This window comes from Anabrus simplex, chromosome 13 (assembly GCF_040414725.1).
Source record: "Anabrus simplex isolate iqAnaSimp1 chromosome 13, ASM4041472v1, whole genome shotgun sequence".
NCBI lineage: Eukaryota > Metazoa > Arthropoda > Insecta > Orthoptera > Tettigoniidae > Anabrus > Anabrus simplex.
Window position 1 is genome coordinate 28036548 of NC_090277.1, and position 26792 is coordinate 28063339.

At 40.3% G+C, this 26792-nt stretch overlaps 1 protein-coding gene across 1 annotated transcript; it reads right to left on the reverse strand.

Moving 5' to 3' along the window:
• Positions 1-17321: 17321 nt before the first annotated feature.
• LOC137502897 (uncharacterized) lies at positions 17322-21131 on the reverse strand. Its single transcript, XM_068230083.1, has 2 exons — positions 21102-21131; positions 17322-18407 (listed from the first exon to the last, which is right to left on the reverse strand). The coding sequence occupies exons 1-2, from the start codon at positions 21116-21118 to the stop codon at positions 17492-17494; spliced, it is 933 nt and encodes a 310-aa protein (XP_068086184.1). The 5' UTR covers positions 21119-21131; the 3' UTR covers positions 17322-17491.
• Between the last annotated feature and the right edge of the window lie 5661 nt (positions 21132-26792).

Here is a 26792-nt window from a genome sequence, read left to right on the forward strand (position 1 = left end):
TAGTAATCTCTGTACTTCAAGTGGCAATTGCCTCTGAATGGTCTTAATCGCTTCCAGTTCACTAGACGGAGAGTCTAAGTCTTGAAATCGATGGAATTGGAACGAAAAGAAGTCGCTGTAGCGAGTTTGGCCAGCAGTTGAGAACTTCCTCGAATACAGCTCTAATCTTAGCTGTTGCTGAATCTCAGGACACCAGAACTTTCTCAGGAAGGCTACCTTAAACTCATCATAGTTGTGGAAGGTACACTTGAAAGCCTGGAACCAAATGTTTGGGTTCCCGTCCAGATGTTTTTCAATAATACGCAGTTTCTTTTCTTCTTCAATTTTTCCTTCTTTAATGTATTCCTCAATGTTCCTAAGGAATTGCTTCGGTGAGATCTTAGCCGAGCCGTCGAAATGTTTCGGGCGGTCATCGTAGTTTCTAATGATATTGATTATTGTGCTTCCCTCACTCTGGTTACTTCCGTTTAACATTTCGATATCTCTCCTAGTTGGGTCACTTATCCCTGAAGGTGCGTTCTCTCTCTCACTAATTTGTACTTCAATTGCTCTTTGCCTGTTGCTAGAGTTTGAAGCCATAGATTTCGCTGAGTGTGTTTCCACCTTCATCTCCTGTATTTCCTTTCTAATCTGTTTCATCCCTTCTTCTGTCCTCTCGATTTTCCGTTCCGATTCAACCTTGTTGTCTTCTATCTTCTGTTTCAATTCGTCTACTTTCTGAGCTACTTTGCTTGCAGCTTGGTCATATTTCTCATCTAAGTCTTGTTGCCTTAGATTTAATCCTTGCATGCCAGTTGCTAAATCATTTATCTTCTCTTCTTCCAATTTTCTGATGGTTTCCTGGCCCTCTGTTACCTTTTCATTTATCTTATTTATTTCCTCGCGCATCTCTCTATTTCTATTTTACACGGTTTCGGTCAACCTAGTCTGCATATTTTCAATTTCGTTCTTAACTTCATAAATTTCCGATCGTGTTTTCGCGGTTTCTTCAGTCGCTTCTTCTTGTTTCTTGTTTAATTCTTCGATCATCCCTTTGTGTTTATCTTCTATTTTCCTAACGAATTCTTCTAAAGATTCCTTCTGTTTCTGCTGATCTTCTCTTCTTTCCTCTCTCATTTCCACGATGCATCTCTGGAATCTTGATTCCCGTTCCTGTTCTTTCTCCTCTTGCTTCTGTTGCCATTGTTCTTGTTTCTTATGAAACTCTTGCATCAGTTCATAATGTTCTTTCCTCGCGTTGTTCTTCTTGCCATTCTTCTTGTTTCTTTTCTTGTTCCTTTTGAAATTCCCTGAACCATTCTTATTGTTTTCGTTCCTTTTCTGTCCGTCTTCTTTCCTTCTCTTCTTTCTCCTTCTGTCTTTCTTCTTCCAGCTTTTTCTCCTTCTCTTCTTGCTTCTTCTCTTTCTCTTCAGGTTCCTGTTTCTCCTTCTGTCTTTCTTCTTCCAGCTTCTTCTCTTTCTCTTCTTGCTTCTTCTCTTTCTCTTCTTGCTTCTTCTCTTTCTCTTCTTGCGTTTTCAAATATTCTTGGAACCATAATGGAGCTCCATCCTGCTTTTCTTGAGCTCTTCTCATTTTCTCTTCCTGTTCCCTTCTAGTCTGTACTCTTTCCTGTGTTGTCATCTTTTTGTGGAGTTCAAATATATTCGGTACGATCTATCTAAATTCCTAATAAGTTCTCAATTTTGGTAAAAATTCTCTAATTTCCCTAACATTTCTCTAAGTTCATAAAATATTACATATAATATCACACAGACAACAATTTCCTAGTCTACTAAGTTCAAAACAGTTCAAAGTTTCCACCTTCTGCACTAGTTTAAAATTTTTCTTTTGCAATGAATGATAATATGGATGGACCTTCCTGGAGATCGGCACCATCCCACCAGATAGACCATCGACAACCGGACCACGAGTTCAGATTTATGATTTTGATCTCATTTCGGAATATGTTACGAGAAAAGGAGAATAATTCTGCATTCTTTCTGTTGGTAGGTTAATGTTCCTCGTGAAAGTGATCCTATTCACCCCATTTTACGGTGTGCAAAATGTTTGTTCGCAAATTTATATACAGCCTATACCTTATTATAGTGAAGAAAATATATCTCCTATGTAGCCTAAATCAGTCGTAGGAAAGTACACAATAACCAGTTCCCAATTAACCAACGCTATGTACGGCGTACACGAGTACAGGCCAGAGTTTGCTGTCTCACTCTCTGTCAGCACTCCGGTTCACTACTTCTTACTCGCTACTGTAGTTGACTTCATCACGCGCATATGTGTGCCACGACTTTCCGTCTCCAATAAAAATAATAATAACAGCCGAGAGAATGAGGATGATTCATTTGCAGATTTGTTCGGAAAAACTAGAGGCGAAGGGTTGGGTCCTTGTTTAGTCTGCTGGAGGTCAAATCCACCAGTTTCGTCTATTAGATTTCTATTCAAATTAAGCAAATGAGGGAAAGGAAATTGGACACACGGTGGATCTCCAAAAAACACAAAAAGCAGATAAAAGTGCGCAAAAATATTTTTTATTATTGCACTGGTGGAAATAAAATACAAAAAACCGAGATGGGTTTCCATAAGAAACTTAATGTCCACTGAAAATACAGCATAACATTTAGGGTTCAAAAAACACACGAATATGAAAATTTGTGACAAACTATATCTACTTAATATACCTATCTGTTAATAATACTACTAAAAATGAACATAACAATTATCAGTAACGGAAGCAAAATGTAACACGTAAGTAACACTTAGAGAAGTCCCAACTGGTCACATTCTATAGTTTGTTCTGCCTTTATCAACAAATCACTGTAAATCTGGAATTAGCAATTGCAATTCCGTTGTCTTCTTCTTCCTGTCCTTTAATAAATTAGCTGTTGAATTGAAGATTACTCTTTATCACAAAATCGTCACATTCATCACTGTAGATCCTATTTACCGAAGAAATGAACGCCGTAAGAGCTTCGGAACTTAAACCACAGGAAATAACCTTCTCAGCGTCTTGGAGAGAATAAGGTACGGCAACGGTCGGGACGGGCCAGAGAGACCATCTGGCACTTTGCAGAAGTGCTAGAAAAGGACTAACAAATAAAGCTAATAGATAAGAGCTGCATTGCATTCCCATCGCAATTACCGGAGGGTACACAGACGACCAGCCCTCGGAATGCTGATGCCTTGATGTAATTGCAAAATGTCATACTGCTGAGTCTCAGGGGCCACGCCTGAACATTGTAGGATTAATAGTTGTCAAACAAGATGAGACTTCAGACATAAGCGTATCTACATGATCCTCATTAATGTATGCATGTATTTTCTGTCCTGTGGTCTGAGTGTGATGAGTGGTCTTGGTTGTCCGAGATGTAGGGATGGTCTGCGACGGAGTCGCGAAGAGTCGAGACTGCTACCTCTGGAACCGACCCTCTCAACTCCAGTGTCGACTCCACTGATGCACTAAAGCCATCTAACAACTATCGTCGGAACTGCTTGGAATTACAGTTCCACGTTCCTCCCTTGATAACTTGCGATACGATGAATACAAGATGATTATTAGCCAGCAAATATTAAATATTGTTTCAGTATTTTATCATCGTTAGTGTCAATGTTGTAGGTCTATTTTGGCGACGACGATGATGACAATAATAGTAGTGATAATAACAATATGACAGTATACTTTTACATAATCGTCAATATTAACTTCAACAAGTCCAGCCCCGCGGTGTAGGGGGCAATTGCGTCCGCCTGTCACGCGTCGGCCCCGGGTTCGATTCCCGGCCAGGTCAGGGTTCTTTAATTGTAAGTGATTAAGCGCATAGCCGACTACAGTTACAAGCTGGGGTCATGTAAGTTTGGCAACGTCTAGTGGAGGCCAAGGTGAAAGCGCGGATCTATCCGTGTATGTTGATGTCTAGTGAACTTCGTTTCGTGTTTCGTTTAATTTTTCACGAATATGTTCGAGTGCCTATATATAACACATAAGTGATAGAACAAGCATACGTAGAGCCTGTTATCGAAATAATGTGAAGGCTATGCAGGGCTGTAGAGCTGGCTTTCTAAGCCCAGCTCATTCCGGTGGTATTTGAAGGTGCTCAAATACGTCAGCCTCGTGTCAGTAGATTTACTGGCACGTTAAAGAACTCCTCCGGGACAAAATTCCAGCATCTCGGCGTCTCCCAAAAACCGTGAAAGTAGTTAGTGGGACGTTAAATCAATAGCGTTATTATTTGTGATGGTGCGGACTAAATTTAGCTTATTAATAAAATATTTCGTGTATTTGCAGATGCCCAGAAATGTTGTGTTCCCGTGTATCGTAACAACTATAGCATTAAAAAGTGTTTTGTTACCTGGTTTAGTTTTCCTTCAGGCGAGGAATTAAAACAAAAATGGATTTGTCATTTTAAACGGGATAATTGGGAACCTGGGAAGGATTCAGTCGTATGCATAAAACATGTCGCACACGAAAGTTTATCAACAGGGGAAAACATTTGTGATAGTAAAGTAAACGTAACTATACTACCGCCTAAACCTAATGAGCTTCTCCCTGATGCATTCCAATTATTTTCCCAAATTTTCCAAAATATTTATCATCGAAAAGTGTTAAAAGAAAAGATCCTGAAGGTAGGAGCCTGTAAATGTAGAGTACGGTAAACAAGAAAATGGATGATATGCCAAATGTAACCCATTTACTCATAATTCTCCACGATATGAATGTCACTGTATAGCCCGCCTGGTGGCCATGATCGTTAAGGCGCTGAAGTCTAAAACGGTCTAACACCGAGGTTAGCCGGTTCGAGTCCCGTTGGTCGAAAAATTTTTCACCATCAGAATGTTGGCCGGCAGGGTAGGGGAGGTGGTGGTATACTATTTCTAATCACTAGATTGCGTGCCAAAAGCCTGGATTAAATTCCAAACCTCTCCGCAGTGCTCATATGGAGTGAGGGCATATGACGCTGTTGATGGTGATTCGTCCGTCGGATGGGGACGTTAAGCCTTGAGCTTGGTGCTATTCGACAGGAGTAGGCTATGTGCCGGCACCGGGTTTCACCCTCTCCCTACTATCATATATCACGTCATTCATTTCATCTCCCATTAACTCCTCTGATGAGGTTGACGTCAGGAAGGGCATCCGGTCATAAAAAAAACGCCACGACAAATTCATCTCACCTCATACCCGACCCCGTAGGGAAACGGGACAAGGGTTGGACAAACCATGAATGTCACTGTATATGTTATCAGGTGTTGGTAAAAGAAATGACATGCTTAGCAAATGGTAAAATACCTTCTATTTTTGGTGCTATTTGCTTTACGTCACACAGACACAGATATGTCTTATGGTGACGATGTGATAGTAAAGGCCTAGGAATTGAAAGGAAGCGGCCGTGGCCTTAATTAAGGTACAGCCCCAGCATTTGCCCGGTGTGAAAATGGAAAACTACAGAAAACCATCTTCAGGACTGCCGAGAGTGGGGTTCGAACCCACTATTTTCCGACTACTGGATACTGGCCGCACTTAAGCGACTGCAGCTATCGAGCTTGGTGGTAAATTGTTAAAGTGGTCCCAACTAAATGCATATTTATTAAATTATACAGTATAATAATCACTTCTTGTAGTGTTAATGTTAAATGTGTACAAATACACATCTATTAAACAATTCAACTTTCCACTAAAAGGCCCGGGATGAGTGGCTCAGACGGTTGAGGCGGTGGGCTTCTGACCCCAACGTGGCTGGTTCGATCCTGTCTCAGTTCGGTAGTACTTGAAGGAGCTAAAATACGTCAGCCTCGTGTCGGTAGATTTATTGGCACGTAAAAGAACTCCTGAGGGGCTTGCAATTTGGTGTCTCCAAAAACCACAAAGGTAGTTATTATTATTATTATTATTATTATTATTATTATTATTATTATTATTATTATTATTATTATTATTATTATTATTATTATTATTACGGAGATATCCGTGGTAGTAAGAGGTGAAAGAAGGTGCGGGCAGGAATAGGTCTCACTACAAGTCCGAAAGATGAATTTAAAATTTGAATAAAGGTTATATTTTCAATAGACAACAAGGTGTAACAATTTTCACAAAGTGAAATAACAAATCAGGTACACAGTAATATTACAAATCTGGGCTACGATCCCCACAATTATAATCCTTGAGCCATTAGCCCAGCTTTACCAGAATTAGAACAAAGGGGCAGAAAACCCCGTCAAATCAAGGAGCCCTTGCTCCAAATTACAATGTCAAGCCTCCTAGAGGCACTTTTCAAAATACCAAAAGAGAAAAATCGCCCTCAACCTAACAAGCCTATCAAAGGCCGCAACACAATTTTCTACGGATTGCCATCAAGGCACACTTACAAAACAGGGGTAGCATGTACCCAACCTACAGGGCCTTCGCATGGAGGAAAACAAAAGACAACAGGTTAAGTTACTGGCCCAACATACCAAATTGAATGCAGGCGTAGCTTGCACTCCTAATACACCTTTAAAACCTACTTGGCTCTAGGCCGATATACAGGGGCTAATCCCAAGCTAAGGAGGTGACCCGTATGAGAAGACTTTAATACATTAAAATTGAGTAGAACGGTTACGAAAACGTGGTCACCTTAATTCCAAAATGAAAGGGGAGCTCGAGAGGGTGAAGCACTCTCTATCCCCGATTTACCGTGAAAGATGTTTGTAGTATTTACATAACCAGAAGAGGAATTTACATTTTAAGGTAGTGGGTTACATATAAAAGGGTTTCGAACCCTCCCCGAGAGTTAAACTGCTGAGCTAGCGAAGACTAAAGATGTTAAAAGTCTATTAACTTGTAGAAGAACGGCTGCTTGAAGAAAGAGGCGCTTCCCGCCCCCTGCTACATATTCACACACTAAGAGAGATGTTACTGAAGTGGCACTGAGACAAGAAAATCAGCAGATTTTATACCCTCGTGGAGAGTTCGAGGCTTTTCAGGAATAAATAGACACACCCACACGCTTTTATTGGGTAGCTAATAGCAGCATATCCATATCGAAGAAGACATACATGATTGGCTGAAAATTAATTAAAGAATTTTGGGATTGGCTGAGTTCAAACCTGGCGGACTGAAGGATTAATATAGCCAACCCAAACAATAAAAGAAAGAAATTTAACAAAGAACAAACTTATGAATACAAGGTTTCTTCAAGAGAGTACATTCCTTTACACCAGAGTGCGTTATCATAGATCTGGTAGGGACATCTGTTAGGGAATGTCCAAACTTGTTGATACGGAGCAAACAAACACAAATCGAAATAAACACAGTTCAGAACACTTCGAAATTACCAGATTTACAGTGGTGAGATCTTCCGAGAAACTGTTGAGTTAATACAGTTTATTAAAGTTCAGGTTTTCTCCTGGAGAGGAGTTTCAACTGGCGCAATATTTGAATTAGCGGCGTGGAGGTGTACCGACCGGTACAATTATTATTATTATTATTTGCACTAAAAGAAAGAAGAGTTAGGCCCTACTCAAAAAGTTTCGTTTGGAACTGTGAAAGGAAATTATTTACTGTCAAGAAACTTTCAAAGTGATAACTTAGAAAGAAGGATTAGTCAGTACTTATAGCTTATTGGTTGTAACTACAATGTTACTGCACCTCAAGTCCTAGAAAGTAAGATGAAAATTAGGATCAAGGATGTTCTAGGGTTGCGGTGGTGGTGATGGTATCGAAAGGTGTGGTTTGGCTGTAGCCAATTAGAAATGTCTGATTCCATCAAAACAGATGTTATTGGGCTCAATATAGAAACAATAAATAAATTAGACTGCTATTTATCATGTGAACTTTCTGGTGGGCATTTTGAGATGTCAGAGATAATATGCTGTACATTTCTGGGTATACACTAAGGACAATATCCAGAGCGATAAGCTGTGGCACTTGTTTAGGTCTCCTGCAGAGTAATGAAACAGGTGATCCCTATTTTGAAGAATTTCAGAGAGGTGGTTTAGTGGTGCCATCACATTGTATTGTGTGTGTCTGCAGAACAGTGGTATGCGAAGACCATCTGGGTTGTGAAAATTATAAAGAATTTCTGTTCTCTGTATCCTGAGCTGCTTTAGGAAGAGATGACAATCAGCAGTTCTGGTTTGAACGCCGTCATTGTGGGCGTGACAATAATGGTACGACAGATTGTTTATTGTCTACATTTTCCAATGTTGTCTTAAATATGTGCTGAAAGCAGATGAAGAACACGAGTTATGTCAGCAGTGAGGATAAAAACACTAAGCGGAGGAAGCTGTCAACGCTCCAGAATAATCGAGATTGTGAGTAATGTTCTTAAAGTGTTGTGTTTTTATTCATGTAAAATGTGTATTTGTAACTTCAGTGAATGTATTTTCTGATGTGTGTGTTTCTTAGTACCATTTTATGAACTGTGTGCATTTTTCACAATCATCGTATTGGTCTAAATGTAGTGAATATGGGTGAAGTCATTAAAAATCGAACACGTCCCCTTTTCTTTCGGCCTCCGCTTGACAGATAAGCGTACCTTGCGGCTTTAATTGTAGATGGTTCTGCTTAAGTGGAAAACTTTTAACAACACGCGCACGCGTAACAGTTTTGAGACATAATGAAAAAGGACGGCAAGAGGGGGAGAATTATAAACAATATTAATACAAGTCAAATACAGTAGAAACTCGATGCATCGTTCCCGGAACTGTCGTTTTCCCGTATTCATCGTTGAATTGTCCGGCTCCATGGCTAAATGGTTAGTGTGCTGGCCCTTGATCACAGGGGTACCGGGTTTGATTCCCGGCATGGTCGGGAATTTTAACCTTAATTGGTTAATTCGCTGGCACTGGGGCTGGGTGTATGTGTCCTCATCACGACGCGTAGGTCGCCTGCACCTGGCGAGCCGAACTTGTCCTCGGACACTCCCGGCATACGCCATTTCATTTCATTTTTCATCGTTGAATTTATTCGGTCCCAAAAATGATCCATATAAATCAATATTTCTCGAACTATCGTTTTATCGCATCGATCGTCAAAAAATTATTTGTCCTCGGTCACGATTTTCCCGCATGATCGTACGTAAGAAAAATATACGCAAAAGTTGTTTTTGAATTTAGAGGGACTGCCCAATAATCTTAGCATATAATGTTACGCGAGAATGTACTAGCAATATATTCGGAGTTGCTAGTCTTGAACAAGGATCTTGTAGGCTGGAGTACTTTGCGCAGGTTATTCACGCGCAACCTCATTACGAGCCTCGTGGTGCCAAGGCTTCTCATCGACCCACTAACCGACCCCTAGAAATATTCTTATTTACAAGAATTAAAACGTAGACAGCGTAAAACTCACATTTGCCACCATTTTCCGTGTTCGTTCAAAAAGAAAAAGAGAAGATCACGCAGTGCGCCAGATAAGTTTTAATTAGTCACAGGGTCGTACCTTGTGGAGTGTGTGTGACCGCTTTGTTGCCCTCTGCCCGATAGCCTTGTTACAAGCCGGACCAATAATCTTTTCACATAACCTAGCCTTGTAACTAGTTCAAAAGTTGGCAGCTTCGCACAAGCCGCTGTGACATCGTCTGAGCTGAGCTGCGGGAGCCGCGCCTTGGGTAACTAATCTAATTCGCAAAGGGTCTACGGAATCTTATCCTAAATACAGGTTATCGCTGTAATATCCACGTATATTTTCAATTTGGAATAACAGAACTGAACTTAAGGGTTTTCAATGATTATGAAATGTGTAAAGAAAAGTGAAACGTCGTCGCCATAAGACCTATCTGTGTCGGTGCGACGTAAAGCCCCTAGCAAAAAAAAAAAAAAGTGAAACGAAACGGCGTAAAAATCACGCTTTTTATTTTCACCTCGTAGGCCTATATCATGGTTAGGATATTTCGATACCGTTATGTATAGTATGAGCTATATGGTTAGCACGTGTTGGCCTTAGGTTCAAGGGGTCTCAACTGGGTCGAGGATTTTAACTTTCCTTCATTAATTCCAACGGTTCGGGGGCTGTCTGTTTGCCGAGTTAAACATTAGAATTCATCTTAGGTAGGGCCGCATTTTCATATGAGCGTAGATCGCCTGCACACGGCTCCGGAGGGTAGGCGCCATTATTGTTGTTCTTATAATAATAATAATAATAATAATAATAATAATAATAATAATAATAATAATAATAATATATTTGCATAACGAAAAATGCCCCTGTATTTTATTATTTTGCTTTCAGTGGCGGCTCGAGGCTGTGAAGTATGGTGAAGAGCTATTACCCGTTCGGTTTCGAGCGACAGATTTAGGAACTTCTTTCTTTCCTTCTTAATCTGCTTACCCTCCAGGGTTGGTTTTTCCCTCGGACTCAGCGAGGGATTCTACCTCTACCGCCTCAAGGACAGAATCCTGGAGCTTCAGACTCTGGGTCGGGGATACAACTGCGGAGGATGACCAGTACCTCGCCCAGGCGGCCTCACATGCTATGCTGAACAGGGGCCTTGATGGGGGATGGGAAGATTGAAAGGGATAGACAAGGAAGAGGGAAGGAGGCGGTTGTGGCCTTAAGTTAGGTACCATCCCGGTACCATCGAGGAGAAGTGGGAAACCACTTGCTCCGGTGGGAATCGAGACCACCTATACTCAGTTGATCTCCCGAGGCTGAGTGGACCCCGTTCCAGCCCTCGTACCACTTTTCAAATTTCGTGGCTGAGCCGGGAATCGAACCCGGGCCTCACACTAACCACTACACCACAGAGGAGGACAAGATTTAGGAACTAAGTGTTGTTTTTGGTTGTTTTATACTCGTACCTCGTACCTGTGACTGGCGGAGGGTCCAGCACGTGACCACGATTCATTGAATTTAATGTTTCGTCATGACCACGAAAAGCTAGTTCTTGCTTACTTAAATAGAGCACTGCATCAATTACCAACTGAAGGAAAAGCCTATTTAAATGTACATTTTCACTGAACTGTACAATTACAATATACAGTCGTGCATTTTCCTTCAGGACGTCAGAGATCGTATTTTGGTTTGTTTCCAATGTCTTGAAATCTAGCTGCCGTATTTTATGTTCTGCAGAGTCTGAGTGCTTATGTAAAGAACGTGTTATGTTCAAAAGGGCTGAATATCCTTCTTTATTCCAAACGTTATTTTTATTGATAAAAGGCAAGCAGCTGGAGAGGAGCACAACCATGGAAATTCCTTAAACCACGATCGTTTGAAACTAAGATTGTAAGATTTACCGGAATGTTTCACTTCTTTTGTAGCACAAATTTGCAGTGATTCAGTAGGGCGATCAAAACGTAGAAATTCATTCTGATCTTCGTTTCTCCAAGGTGAAAATGGTGTTTATAATAAAATGCACACCATGTCATAAATAGGATACATATTTAAATAAAACAGCACAACACTACGAATGAACCACGATGCGTAAGTACTCGTACTTCGCACAGGATTACGCAGGGATGACGAAACATTCCGCTCTTCCGACAACTTCACTAGCACATTCCGCTATGTGGAAAGTACGCGGGTGACGTCACGGTTGTCATGGCAACAGCCAAGGCCAAGCGCTAGGAGGGAGCACTTGGGAGGTAGAGGCAGCTGGAGAATCTCTCGTCTTCACTCAGTCTCACGCGCCGTACTGTAGCCGACAGTCGGCGCTTTCGTGAGTTCCCCTGGTTCTCATCAGGTGATGAGGTGCTCCAAACGCCGTACAATAAAACATTTTCTTTCCGTAAAACCAACAAATGTCATAAGAAAAATAAATGTAAGTAATTCATTATGGTAAAAATAAGTGGTGAAGTGGCACTTCACCTGAAAAGCCGCCCCTGTCTTAAGATAACCTATGTGTACTCAATGCAGTACCGTAGTCTCGTGTCGATTACCATGTGATAACATGCTTTTGCTACTCCGCTCCAAGTGCGTGTAATTCCGTTGTGCCTCATGTTGTTGAAATTGATTATTTTGTGTGTAGACAAAGTCTATTTATTTACCAGTGCCCGTGTATAATTCCCACAACTGTCGTGTATCATGGAACGGTTACAGTAGGCCCACGTAAGTGCTAGACTGTAAACAGGTTTTTATTTTATTCCTAATGTTTTGAGAGGTAAACTAGCGACATTATTGTATTGTGAACCGTATCTCGCATAAGATCGGACTCGAACAAACATGAGCTCAGCAGTGGCGTATGCTGCTATCACTAGACTTAGGTTACCCATTTTCGATAGTTGGTTTAGTGAACGTCAAGCCTTAAGGGTTTTGAGCTGCACCTAATAGCCATCGGAGAAGCCTGCTGTGTTAAGGATGATTCACAAGCCCTAGCCTCTGCTACTGTAGATGGTAGCTAAAGTATCAGCCTCCTCGTACTCTTAATTCCCCTAGCTCGGGGACTGGGTGCTTATGACGTCTTCACCATTCATTTCATCAGGTCACCATCAAGCCTTTCCAGAGGCTATGCATATTATTATTATTATTATTATTATTATTATTATTATTATTATTGTTATTTCTTAATGCGTTTGTCCTCCAAGGTTAGTTTTCCCTCGTACTCAGCGAGAAATCTTACCTCTATACTCAAGGCCAATGTCCTGGAACGTGAGACTTTGGGTCGTGGGATACAACTGTGAAGGAGGACCAGTACCTCGTCCAGGCAGCCTTGCCTGCTATGTTGAACAGGGACCTTGTGGGGGATGGGAAGATCGTAAGGGATAGACAAGGAAGAGGGAAGGAAGCGGCCGTGGCCTTAAGTTAGGTACCATCGCGGCATTTGCCTGGAGGAGAACTGGGAAACCACGGAAAACCACTTCGAGGATGGCTGAGGTAGGAATCGAACTCTCCTCTACATAGTTGACCTCCCGAGGCTGAGTGGACCCCGTTCCAGCCCTCGTACCAATTTTCAAATTTCGTGGCCGAGTCGGGATTCGAACCCGGGTCTCCGGGGGTGGCAGCTAAACACACTAACCACTACACCACAGAGGCGGATATTATTATTATTATTATTGTCATAATCTCAGTTGCAAACAATAAGCACGGCCAACAATAAAGTTTGTGAAGTTCGCATGAGCCACATAACCACAAATACTTTTCATACTTATTTACGTTGAAATACCCTTAGTATGGATTCTTTTATTTTCTCCTCCTGTTCACACTGTAACTGAGTAAGAGGTGGGGTAGGCTTACCATTTTTAATTATCAGCAATTTATCTTCATATTTCAGTTGCGAGAATGGTTTATCCAGGGGCTGTAAAGGCGTGCTCGGTTCGCCCGGAAGGACGTGGGTTCGAATCCCCCTCAGGAAGTCGTAAAATTTAAGAAACGAGATTTCCACTTCCGGAGGTGCACTGAGGTTCACTCAGCCTACCTAAAAAATGAGTACCAGGTTAATTCCTGGGGGCAAAGGCGACCGGGCGTAGAGCTAACCACTCTACTAACAATGGTGGAAGCCTTTACCTTCCACTCCTCCAAGGGCCTCCATGTACGGAAGTGACTTTGCTTACCGGCCTCGTGGTGTAGGGGCAGCGTGCCTGCCTCTTACCCGGTGGCCCCGGGTTCGATTCCCGGCCAGGCCACGGATTACACACGGTTCAGCCATTCAGATAAACTAAAATTTTTCTGAGATCAACTGAAATATACCAATAATTTCCAACTATAAGCAACCCATGCACATGCAAAAACAAACTCGTGATACTGTAGCACATGGGTGAATCCCATCAATTCGGACACTTCCGGAGAACTTCGAGTCTTTGGGCCTTCTTTTTCCACCGCTGTCTCTCTCGTTAGCGGCGGCGATTTGACGGACCGAAACTGAAGGTTAGTATCCCCTCGTTCCCCGCACCATTCCGATATTCGCCAGCAAGCCTCGCGGGGCGGGTCGAGGGGAGCGGGCCGAAGCCCTGGGCTGCGATATTAGTCTCCGATGCCTTGCTCTCAGAAATACGAGCGACGTTCTTTCACAATGCTTTCAAGTTTTGTAAATGGAAGAATGTGTCAGATGCTTACATTATAGGCTTTCAGGCTTGGGCTTCACTGATAGCCTTGGTAGCCCTCAATATACGCCACTGGAGCTCAGTTATAATTAGCAGGCAAGAACGACATTCTGCAAACTTGGAATTTGATTGTCGTCTTTCGGGGCTCCTAGCACGAACAGAAAACAGTACTCAATGCATAGCGCCGCCGCCAGTTGGAACTAGTAAATGGCATTTTTGAACCGTATCAACGAATTGTTACAAAACTTTTAACGATGGACGATGGAAGACCCCACTATTCCAATGAGAAGAACTGCATGTACTGTATAGTACGCGCACCTTTTAGTGATGCATGCACACCCTAGTGTTGAATCGGTCGACCGCGATTATCTGTCATGTGATAATTAACACGGCACGCCATTGGCCATTTATTTGTGAGCTTATTTTGTGGTTCAAATGAACGAGGTAGTTCATTTGTGCTGTCTTCATGGAAACAGCTCTCGCGGAAATTCGTTCAATGAACGAAGTCGTTCAAATGAACGAGGCGCGAGCTAGTACGTACGTTTGGCAATAGATGGTATTTGCTCAGGTCTTCGTCCTCCAACCATAGAGTTAGTAAATAATATACTAGAGGTAGCATTGGCGCTGCAGTCGTGTGCGCTGTTTGGCAAAAGCTAGATTGTTTGGTACTGCCACTACTGGAGATTCCCGATAAATTGAAGGAAACTGCCAGTCTCCTGTGCAGCTTATGGCTGCATAGATAGGTTCATAAAGGGCAATGGCGTATAATTTCACAGGTATTTTCCTTGAAATTCATTTCCGTGCATGTAAAATAATACTTTGCGTGACACTTATTGTCATGTGAATTGGCCTACTTGGGGTGACTTTGCGACTGATTCCCCTGTCGGCGTGAATTAGATTCTTTGGATCTTACCTTGAAAGCGAATACCCAGAAAAATAATGTGCATGATACCGAGCGAGTGGCTGCAGGCTTTACGTCACGTAGCTGTCAGTTTGCATTCAAGAGATAATGGGTTTGAATCCCACTGTCGGCAGCCCTGAAGATGGTTTCCAGATCTTACACCGGGCAAATGCTGGACCTGTATCTTAATTAGGGCCACAGTCGTTTCCTTCCCACTCCTAGCCTTTACTGCCCCATAGTCGCCGTAAGACCTATCTGTGTCCGTGCGACGTAAAGCAAATTGGTACAGTACAAGAAAGAAAATGAGGAAATATGTGCATGATAGCCTGGAATTGTGCTCCGTTTTTTCCTTTTTGAGTGTATTTGTGGTATTAACAGCTATTGAATATATTTTCTGTATATACAGTTTGTTGCTTTCCCTTCGTACATTAAGTGTAGCAGTCCCCATTCATACCTTACCGGATTTTACAATTAGAAATTAGATGTGCAACACCGTGTGAACATCTGAGTCTTTTACTTTCGTCAATATTATGATTCCCATAAATGGCATATAGGACTATATACAAACATAATAAATTATTGACCGAGCGAGTTGGCCGTGCGGTTAGGGCCACGCAGCTGTAAGCTTGCTTTCGGAAGATAGTGGGTTCAAACCACACTGTCGGCAGCCCCGAAATGGTTTTCCGTGGTTTCCCATTTCCACACCATAAGTCCACGGATGCTTCCGTCCCACTCCTAGTCCTTTCCTATCCCATCGTCGCCATAAGGCCTATCTGTGTCGGTGTGATGTTAAGCAAGTTCTCTTCAATCATATAATTTACCACTTTCCCTTTCCATTAACGGAAATCGTTTTATAATCTTTTAAAATCTTAAAGCAAATCATACATTTGAGGAAAAGCTAGATAAAAACTCCATTATAGACTGAAATCACAATCGAGTGTTATATTTCCACTTGTAATCACGTTTAGAAAACATCGACAGCGATAATAATAATAATAATAATAATAATAATAATAATAACAATATAATGGCCGTACGTCCTACTAAATACTTGCACGGTTTTCGGAGACGCTGAGGTGTCGGAATTCTTTCCCATGGGAGTTCTTTCATGTGCCGCTAAATCTATCTACAAGAGGCTGACGTATTTGAGCACCTTCTAGTATCACCGGACTGAGCCATGCTCGAACCTGCCAACTTGGGCTCAGAAAGCTAACGTCTAAACCGGCGATGATAATATTTTGTCTACTTTACCCCAAAATCTCGCCAACGTTTTTAGGCCTAAAAACTCGCTCATCCGCTTCGTACGAGAGAGGACATTTTCGGTTGTTGGGCAGAATTATACCAAATTTCTGGTCATTCACAAAAAAAAAAAAAAAAAAAAAAAAAATAGCGAAATATACGCGCCCTCCTTCTAAACGTATGTTGTTAGAAGACTTAATATAAACAGGAAATTGATTTTGTGTTACTTAACTGCAACTGAACACCGTCCTCTTTTATCACGCATTTAGCTCTGTATTCGTGCTTTATGGGCTTTCTTTTTTATGGAGAGAAGCGTCGCAAGTTACTATAGTATCTGAGAATGTTTACATGTAAGAATTTTAAACCTTATCTACATCCACACACAGGGCCGTCGCGTGTCTGTTTTTCCAGTCCGCAACACGGCGGGTCCATAGTGGTGGATAATGGAGTGGCTCTAAAGAGCTAGGGTATCATCTACCCTAACCAAAACTGGAACGAACAGAATTACGTGTTTTACCGGGGGTGGGGGGCGCCGATTTAAGCCTTGCCTTGGGCGCCTACATACCACGCGACGGCCCTGTCCACACAGTTTTAAAAGTCCCCTATTTACATTGATGAGTACAGCGGAGTGAGCTTTTTGCCAAACAGCTGCAATTTCAACATGCTCCGCTCGCTACAGTTATTCTCTCGTAGACGGTGGCGCCAATGCTACCTCTAATGTATCATTTAAGGCCCGCTCCCACCTAGTGGAATGGAATGGAATCGAACCGAACAGAATTTTTTTTTAACATGTGTTTAAATGGGAGATAGAGATGGCGATCGCCACGAGTCGAATCGAATCGAACCGAACGGAACAGGATTCTCTGCCAAGAATATTTTTCGACTAGCGGAGCGGAATCGAACAGAATTATCAACATTCGTGTAACTTCGTAAACGATCGGCATCTTTCGGTCAGGGATTTGGCGGCAAATGTGTATCAGGTGGAAGTCAGCTGTTTCCTACAGACTGATGAGACGTTTTAATTTGCGATAGTTAATTTGCTTTATTTATAATAATGGACACAGAAAAGCTGATCAGTTTAGTTCAGAAATACAGTTTTCTTTATGACAAGTCCCACAAGCACTACTGTAACAACAACGTAAGAGACAATGCCTGGGAGGAAATAAGCAAGGAAATAAAAAATCAAACAGGTTAGAAAGATTATATACAAGTTATTTCATAATTGTTGTTGGCCTTACTATAAAATTGTATCATGTTGAAGTACACATATAGTATACTAGTACGATAATTGACATCACTTAGGCCTATATTTATTATATTTACAGTATTTACAATAAAAAATATATATTTACATTGAACAATTTCATAAGTGCTACACTTTGCTGCGGACAACAAACACTTCACAGATTTTAATTTGTGTTCAGTCTACCTCTATTAATGATGTCGTTTTGCCATGGTACGCAACCTACTGCATTAAAATAAGTTTTAAATTCATCACGTACTCCCATTGCAACAGAAGTAGCATTTCCTCCTGTAAAATGCAACCGCTGCAGAGCTGCTGAAGTTGAATTTAACGATTCCTCTTCAACGAACGAAATTACATCGTCTCTCAAGAAATTGTGCAGTACACAAGTTGTGAAAACTATGTTCTTTACATGTTGAGGAGTTTGCTGCAAACGTCTTTGATACAGTCTAAACTTTTGAGCCATTATTCCGAATGTGTTCTCTACTACATTTCGCGCTCTACTAAGTCTGTAATTAAATATTTTCTTTTCTTTGTTGCCATTTAATTGAGCTTTGGAGTAAGGTCGCATCAAATAAGTCTTTAAGGGGAATGCTTCATCCCCTACAATAACATGGGGTAAATGGATATCCGTACCAGGTAGATTTTTCTTTTCCGGAATATTCAAGTTTTTTGTTTCCAGCGCTTTTCCTAAATTTGAATTTTGAAAAATTCCTCCATCACTATTAGAACCAAATGCTCCAATATCCACGGCTATGAATTTATAGTTCGAGTCCACCAATGCCAAAAGAACAATAGAAAATGTGCCCTTGTAATTATAAAACAAAGAACCACTTTTATTTGGTGCTTGTATGATGACATGTTTCCCATCAATGGAACCTATACAGTTTGGGAAGTGCCATCGTTCTTGAAATCCCTTCTCAACACTTTTCCATTTTTCTTCAGTCGGTTTTGGCATGTATATAGGATGAAGAATGTTCGATAAAATTTCACATGTTTCATTAACAATTTTGACGACTGTGGAATGTCCTAACCTGTAGCTGAACGAAATTGTTCGCAAGCTATCCCCTGTAGCAAGGAACCTGAAACAAAATAGAGAACAGTTCACTATATTTTGCCTTATATAGTATTTATGTTACAAATTTAAATTATGGTACTTATGGGCCTGTTTTCTTTTCCAGCAACTGAATGTAAAGAATCCTGGAAGCGTTTGAGAGAATGCTACAGGAAATCTCTGATCAAGAAAGAAAAAAGTGGAAGTCAGGGAGGGGTAAAAAAAGACTGGAGATTTCAGAATGAGCTGTCATTCTTGAAGCCATACCTTGCACCAATTTCCCCACAGTTATCCAATATTTCCACAGAAAACACATCCCAGAATTTAATAATAGAACCAACTCAATATTTTCTTTTGAATGACAATGACACCATTATATCAACCGAACCTGTAACACCTGAGTCTGTAGTGTATATTGAGCCAGAAACCACTGAAGGAACTTGTGCTGCAGATCCTAACCAGTTCACACAAGAAAAACCATCTACTTCACAGGCAACAATCTCACCATCAACAAAAACAGTGCATTCTGGTTTTAAAAGGAAACGATCCCAGACACCTCCATCCACATCTGTAGCTACAGTTTTGTCTAATTATCTGGAAAAGGTGAACCCTCTTGAAACAAACAAAACTGATGCGATAACACACTTCTTTTTAAGTATGGCAGAGACTGTAAAATCTTTGCCTCTGGACCTTCAAATTGCTACGAAGAGAAGGGTACTAGAAGCTGTGACAGATGCTGAGATGGAAGCAGTCAACCGACAGGGTTATCAATGAAGAGTACAAAAAGTACATTATTTTGTTGTTGTTCTGTTCACTGCTATAAGTTGTAATAAAATAGATTATTTTAAGATTCAATTACTGTTTTTATTAAATTTAAAATTATTGCAGCTTACCTCAAGTAATTATTCTCAGAAACTTCAAAACTGGGTAAACTTTTTCTTAAAATATACATTAGTCCCTCATATTATGGTGTATTCCAAGAAACCTTCCTGTATATCACATGTGTTATCAATGAATGCTACTTTTAATCTCTCTATAGTGGTATCTACCTTCGACCTGTTACGAGTTATTCAAAATTAATATCAACTGCTTCCTATAACTCATATGATCTGGTCCCAATGAATCAAGAAATTAGAAAATATCTTACTGACAGGTTGTAAAACGTTTGCTAAGAGACCTGCCTGTATATTTATTACAAGGTCTCCCATTAATAATGTTTTAACATAGGTACTGGAGACAAATCTACTTTCATCAACCATGTTAATACTACTGGTACAAATATCATTCAAATTAGGTTAACAATTAGTAGGCCAACTTATTGGGAACAACCTCAAACAAGAACTAAAAACAAAATAAAATTTGTTTTAGTTCCAATAAGAACTTGGGGCACCTTCATTATCAGGTACAACCAGAGTGCAATTAAAAATTAGTAGCCCTAGTTATTCAGTGAGAATTTAAATTTAAGTAATTCAAGCTTTGAGTTTTAGGCCTAAATTCTAATTAGGCCTACAGCCTATATTATAATAAAATCTTGATCATGACCTTTTAAAGCATTATAAAACCTTTCATTTGTTATTCTGGCTACTGACACCCTACAGCTATAATGTTTGACTTTTGATTTTCCACAGGACAGCAAATTTAAATTTAATAATGTTTAATAAAGCTGCTGTCAAGCCTAATGCTATAAACTTAGAGGATTTAAATTATTATTCTAATGAGGGTTCTATGCAGGACTATTCCTATCTGTCTACCAATAGGCCTAGTATGAAATTAACAATTTTCTCTCATTCAACTTTTTCTGATATTCTGGGGGTAATTCAGTTGTTGGTGTTGAAAGTATTTTACGTTCCTTATTCTTTTTTTAAGTTTGAACATATTTCCTTTGATATTTTTATGTGAGTTCAAGTTCCACTCTTACAATCTATAGTCCTAATTTTACAGAACATAATAGCCCACTAATACTTGGAAAGCACCACACTAATTTAAATTTGCTGTCTTGTAGGAATTCAAAAAAGTAGAACAGAATAGCTATAGGTTGTCAGTAGCCAGAATAACAAATGCAAAGTTTTATAATGCTCTAAAAGGTCATGATCAAGATTTTATTTCGATATAGGCTGTTATTAGAATTTAGCCCTAAAACTCAAAGTTTGAATGCAGCAGAAAAACCTATTTATAGTCATTAATAACGAATATATGAATAAGGATAAGTCATTTATCTTATAAGTTCACACCGAGTAGCTTTCGAACTTCACAAAACTCTTATTCGACAGGGAATAGAACAAATAAGTAAAATTAGAAGATCACGGCGGGATTACGCCAACTTGCTCTTTCCAGTAAATTTCTACAAGGTAGGTACCGGTAGAGATGCATGCGATGATTATTTCACGGTGAAGTGATGGAGCTAGTTTGCATTTCTACTGCAGTAATTATATAACAATTATTGCTTTTATTTACTTCTATTGCTATCAAATTTCCCAGTCAGCTGACGACTGGTTAGGCTTCACGTTCGAGTTGACGTTAAAATAATATCGGTACTGCTATGGAGAAATTAACATTCTCCGTAACAGCTCGCTAGAATTTCGTCAATAATTTGTAATAAAACTTGCCCACAACAACTTGCCGGAAACACTCAACAGGATTGATAACGAAGTGTCTAAACATAGGCCTACCCACATAATTGTCATTATGATATATATATATTCGGTTTTGGCTTACAACTTACCTCAAGCAGACGATCATTCTCAGAAGAGGAGGTACTGGTGCACGAAATCTTGTAAACTGTTTCGTTAAATGTGGTTCTGCCATCTGAAATAGTTGTTGAAACTTCAACACACTCATTCTGAAGTACTGCCGAAACTTAGCTTCATCGCGCAATAAATATTCAAATAAAGTTGCATACTCTCCTTTCGGCTCTCTTGTTAAATTAATTTCATGTACCCAGAATCTTCTCCGATCTCTTTTCCTCTCATTATCTTCATTTTCCGCCTCTTCACACAAAAGTGCTAGCGCTATTAAACTGTCCATTGCGTGCCTTATATTTCCCGCGTAGAATCCCGTTCGATTCTATTCCGCTGCTGGCTGCTAGATGTGAGCGGCCGAGCGGAAATTTCGACTGTTCGGTTCGATTCGATTCCACTAGGTGGGAGCGGACCTTTACTAACTCTATGCCTCCAACATGCTGAATGCTCGCGTGAACGACCTCTTTCAAGATATTTGAACGAACTCGTACCAGTTCAAGTAAAAGAGTCGTTCAAATGAACTAGTTAGTTCATGAACGAGCCAACACTACCCAGTCGTCTACCGTCCCTCTTTTGGTATTGGTTGTCCCGGATGACTTCTATCCATGTGCAGTAATTAACTGGAGATAAGTGAGTTATACCGGGTGTGTATGTATACGGTCGAGGAACGACGCCCTGGTTATAAATTTGTGAGAAGCCCTATTCGGTTTTCCGAGTTGTTTTCGAAGTGGTTGGCTTGTCGTTATTTAAAGTTCAATTAATTTTTTTAGTACTGTGCATCTCGGATATATTGCGGCTGCTTGTGCAGGTTTATTCTGTGGATTGTGCTGTTTCTCTTAAGATTTTCTACATCAGGTAATTGAAGAGTATACGTTTTACACCGTGTCCAAAGGAGTCTCAATCTTGTACATATCCATAAAGAACTTAATATCGTACGTTACGTGATAGTAAATAAGGTAAGCTTTATTGTTCAGTTCGTTTTAAACATAAAAGATTAGCGGCAGATCATTCTGTTTTTCAGCCGACTGTAGGCTGTCTACATTCAGTATATCCCAGCTACTATTCTTAGTGATATACATGCAAATTTGTTCCAACATGGTACCAAATTGATTCTGAATAACCTACTCATGCGCAGTAGTAGCCTATACGTACTGGTCCAACAGAAATTCAGAACTGGTTCTGTACGTGGTTTCTGAATTCATGCTGTTGACATGGGCGCCCGCAGGATCTTTTCCAGGGGGGGGGGCACATTAACAATTTTCTTGAATATAAAAACCAATATAACGTCAGCAACATTAAATTGTTTACAGAAACTTCCAGTTATAACATATGCTAGATGACTGTCAGTAATTTCAGTTTATGAAATACTCTTGTATGATATTAAACAATTGAACATCAACATCTTTAGAATTCCAGGGGGGGGCAAGTGCCCCCCCTTGCCCCTCCTTGCGGGCGCCCATGGCTGTTGAAACTAAATTCAGAACCATTTCAGAGCCAGTTCCATCAGTTTGCGTTCAATACCAGCGACTACATGTTTTATACATGCACATTTGAGTTGATCAATAATTGGTATGACTATAGTCCGCGCAGCTTTTAGCGATATTAATTTGTACGGGGGCGAGGAGTAAGGAGGGAGCTCTCCCGGTTCCGGTTATACTGCCAATTGAATGGAAAATGAAATCTGAATTGAATCGATAATATGATCGATCGATATGAATTTTCTAAACATTTATTATCTTACATCAGCAGTTGTGTCACACATACATTATTTAACATTATATAACATTTCTCGATGCGAATCTTGTTCCTAGCACGAATTCTACAGTTTGGCTTTGCTGTGTAAACAACAACAGTATTAGTATGCAAAGTGTAGGCCAGATGTCGCACAGCGATGCATAAGCAGTACATAGTTTGTGTTTCAAAGGTTGCCAATACGAATCTCGAAGATAACGGTGGTCGACCGATTCAACACTAGGGTGTGCATGTATCACTAAAAGGTGCGCGTACTATACATGCAGTCCTTCTCATTGGAAAAGTGAGGTCTTCCATCGTCCATCATTAAAAGTTTTGCAACAATTCGTTGATACGGTTCAAAAATGCCATTTACTAGTTCCAACAAACCATTATTAACGATCAGTTCTGGAAGCATTCTGATTCATGTTTGCTCATTAAGATAGTTTTGAAGGAGTTCATAGCCAATTCAGAACTGTTTGTTGTAACAAACACAATCAGTAGTGGTTGTAACTTTTTGGATGAAGTTGCCAATGTACCAGGCTCTTCTCTATCAAATAAATTGTATGATCAATAAGGAATCTGGCTAAACTGCTACTGAATTCAACATATTGTATGCTAGTTCTTTTAGGGGCTGCTAGCCCAGGTGAGGACTGTGCGTTGAGAAAAGAAGTATGCCTATATCTATATTAGAAATTGGCTTATTAATATACATAAGACACAGGGCTTACCCAGTATTGTCATTAACATCCAGGATGATGTACATAATTTGTAAGTGTGATGAATAAGACAGGGCTCATCACTTACTATCGAAAGGTTTGTGGATTGTGAACTAAACTGAATGAACTTTATCAGAACATTCCTAATAGTGACTTTCAAACTTTATATTGTATCTGAATCACCGCTGGACTGTAGTGTTAAGACAGTTAGGTTTATATTGAGCAGTGCAAAATGTACACAGCTGATAGAGCTAGCAGAGGGACAGGGCGTGGGTATTGTGTCTTCACAATGGCTGAAAGCGGATCATTTGACCTCTAAGTAGAGCAAAAAATCAATTGTTTGAAGGTTTGGTTGTATAATTTCTTTTTTTAAATAAAATTGGCTTTACATAGCACTGACACATTTAGGACTAATGGTAACAATGAGATGGGAAAGGGCTAGGAGTGGGAAGGAAGTCGCAGCCCTAAATACATTTTTCTATGTTTTCTTATTTTAGCACCAAAGAAATACTGAGACTGTACCTTACTCAAGGCCACAGTCACTTGCTTCCCAGTCCTAGCCATAATGCCATAAGTTCTATCTGTATCAGTGTGATATAAAAAATCATAAAAATAGATTAGTTGTGGTATAGAGGACAAAATGTAATTAACAGGTTAAAGTACATCTGCAGTGTAGCACAGAATAGGGCTGTATGGGGAGGTGCATCAAACCAGTCATTAGACTCCCCTTGTAGTGGGTGATACGTAAGTTCCATAGTCACAGGCTTTTCACAAAGGGTGTGCAAATTACTCCCATTCTGTGGGTGTGGGGTGTTCTTTAATTGAAAATGTTTATTTCTGTAGTTCAGTTTCCAGGTAAAACTGAAGGTCCTGTGGCTATGAGGACAATATCAACAGTCATCTAAAACTACAGACTTGACTACAAAACAGCAATAATATTGTTTGTTGCTATGTTTCAGTGTAAGGTCTGTGGAAATAATCTACATCCCAAAACTGTCTATACCTTCGCACACTATTTAAAATGGACTTGGAAGTGAAGATCAAAGAGGAACCAATCTGCCTTGAGGAAACATCAAATACTTCATGCGTAAGTACATTCCAGGTAACTTTATAGTTATTACAATTCGTACAGTTCTCGGAATGTACTAGAATTAAGTATCTTGCCTCAGTAGAACTGCTTTTATTTTTCATCATAGTCTCCCTGTAGACTAATGCATTTGGTCCAGCAATGTTCCAATGCCTTGATCCCATCTCGAAAATGAGATTCCTCCAGGCCTGCAAAATACCTCTCCAATTCGGCTGTCAGTTCTTCCCTTGTAGAAAATCTCCATCTACCGAGGAAAATTTTCAGCATGGGGAATAGATGAAAGTCTGATGGTGCCAAATCAGGTGAATAAGGTGCATGTGGCAACAATTCGTACCCCAGTTCATGAAGTTTTGCCATGGCAATAACACCTGTGTGCGGCGGAGCGTTGTCCTGATGAAAGATGACTTTTTCCTTGTCAAACCAGGCCTTGTTTCGCGTATCTTTTCCTGTAGTTAGTCTGGGAGGTTTGCATAGTATTGCCCCATAATTGTTTGGCCGGTAGGAAGATAATCTATCAGCAGAATGCCTATTGCATCAAAGAAAACTGAGGCCATGACCTTTCCGGCCGAATGCACTGCCTTTGCTTTCTTTGGTGGTGGTGAATCAGCATGTTTCCACTGCTTTGACTTCTGTTTTGTCTCTGGGGTATAGTATTGGACCCAAGTTTCATCTGTAGTCACAAACTGGCGCAAAAAATCTTGTTGGTTGCACTGAAAACGGGCCAGACTTTGTTTGGACATTTCCAATCTGGTGGGTTTATTGTCCAATGTCAAGAGCCGCGGCACCCATCTTGCAGATAATTTTTTCATACCCAATTCTTCGGTTAAAATATAATGTACCCGTTCAGAAGACATCCCTACAACTTCAGCAATCTCCCACACTTTCAGTCAACGATCCTCCATGACCATTTTATGCACTTTTGCGATAAATTCTGGGGTCGTCACACTTTTTGGCCGTCCACTACGCGGATCATCATCCAAGCTCTCCCGACCAAATTTAAACTCGCTGGTACACTTGGCAACAGTTGAAAATGAAGGAGCAGAGTCCTCCAGTGTGTTCTGAAAGTCGGCATGAATTTCCTTTGCTTTCATACCTTTCTTTATAAAGTATTTAATCACTGCTCGAATCTCAGTTTTTTCCATTGTCATACATAACTACGCGGGAACAATAACAAAGAGTCGTCACTACCACGCTCCTGCAGCTAGAGCACTGATGCCCCACGTGTTCACTCACAAAGGATGTGTGATTATTGCGCGGGAACCTCGTTTCTCTAGCACTGACATCTAGCGGTGATTCTGAGAACTTTTCAAACCATCCTCGTAAACCCTTAGCAGTCGTCTGAGTTTGACTGGTTACATAATTCTACTTTTATCTGATGTTCAGGAGATTAATGAGTGTCTTGCTGTCTATTCTTAAGGCAGATATATATATATATTTGTATACTAATCTCAGATTGACTAAATATATTTTTTGTGATTATATAAATGCTGAATTTACAGTTATGGACCTTTTATTTGGCACAGCATGTCTGAAAACTGAGTTCATTCTTTAGGATTTGAAGGAGAAGTGGGTTTCTCTTCATCTCTCATTGCTTTGTAGCTCTTGTCTTGAAGAATGGCAGTCTGAGTAGCTCAGGTTGTGGAGGGCTTGCCTTCAGGTTTCAAACTGGTATATTAAATCCTTTATCACCGTGATGGTATTAAAGGTGCTCAAATACATTAGCCTTTTGCGCGAACAATTTCCGTCACCTTAGTGTTTCAAAATCTCTAAAGCCAGTTTGCACGACATAGAATCAATATGTGTTAGGCCGGTGAGCAGGTACTCCTCCTCTGCTTCGATAATTCACAATAAGAACAGCAAGTAATAGCCACAAATTCAAGGACATAACAGGACGTTTGATCTGCTCCTTTGAAATTCCAGCCCAACACTAAGATAGCAAGATTACATCTGACATGATGTAATGAATTACACGTTTAAATCTTAAGGAGTCAATTCAGTGGTAAACCAGTTCATTCTAGAAAGAGTTCTAACAATAACAAGGCAAATATGTTAACTTTTGTTGTATAATTGTTAATTTTTTAATAGGCCTATGCTAAGTGAGCTATAACAGAACAAATAGTAACAAGAAACGTTTTATC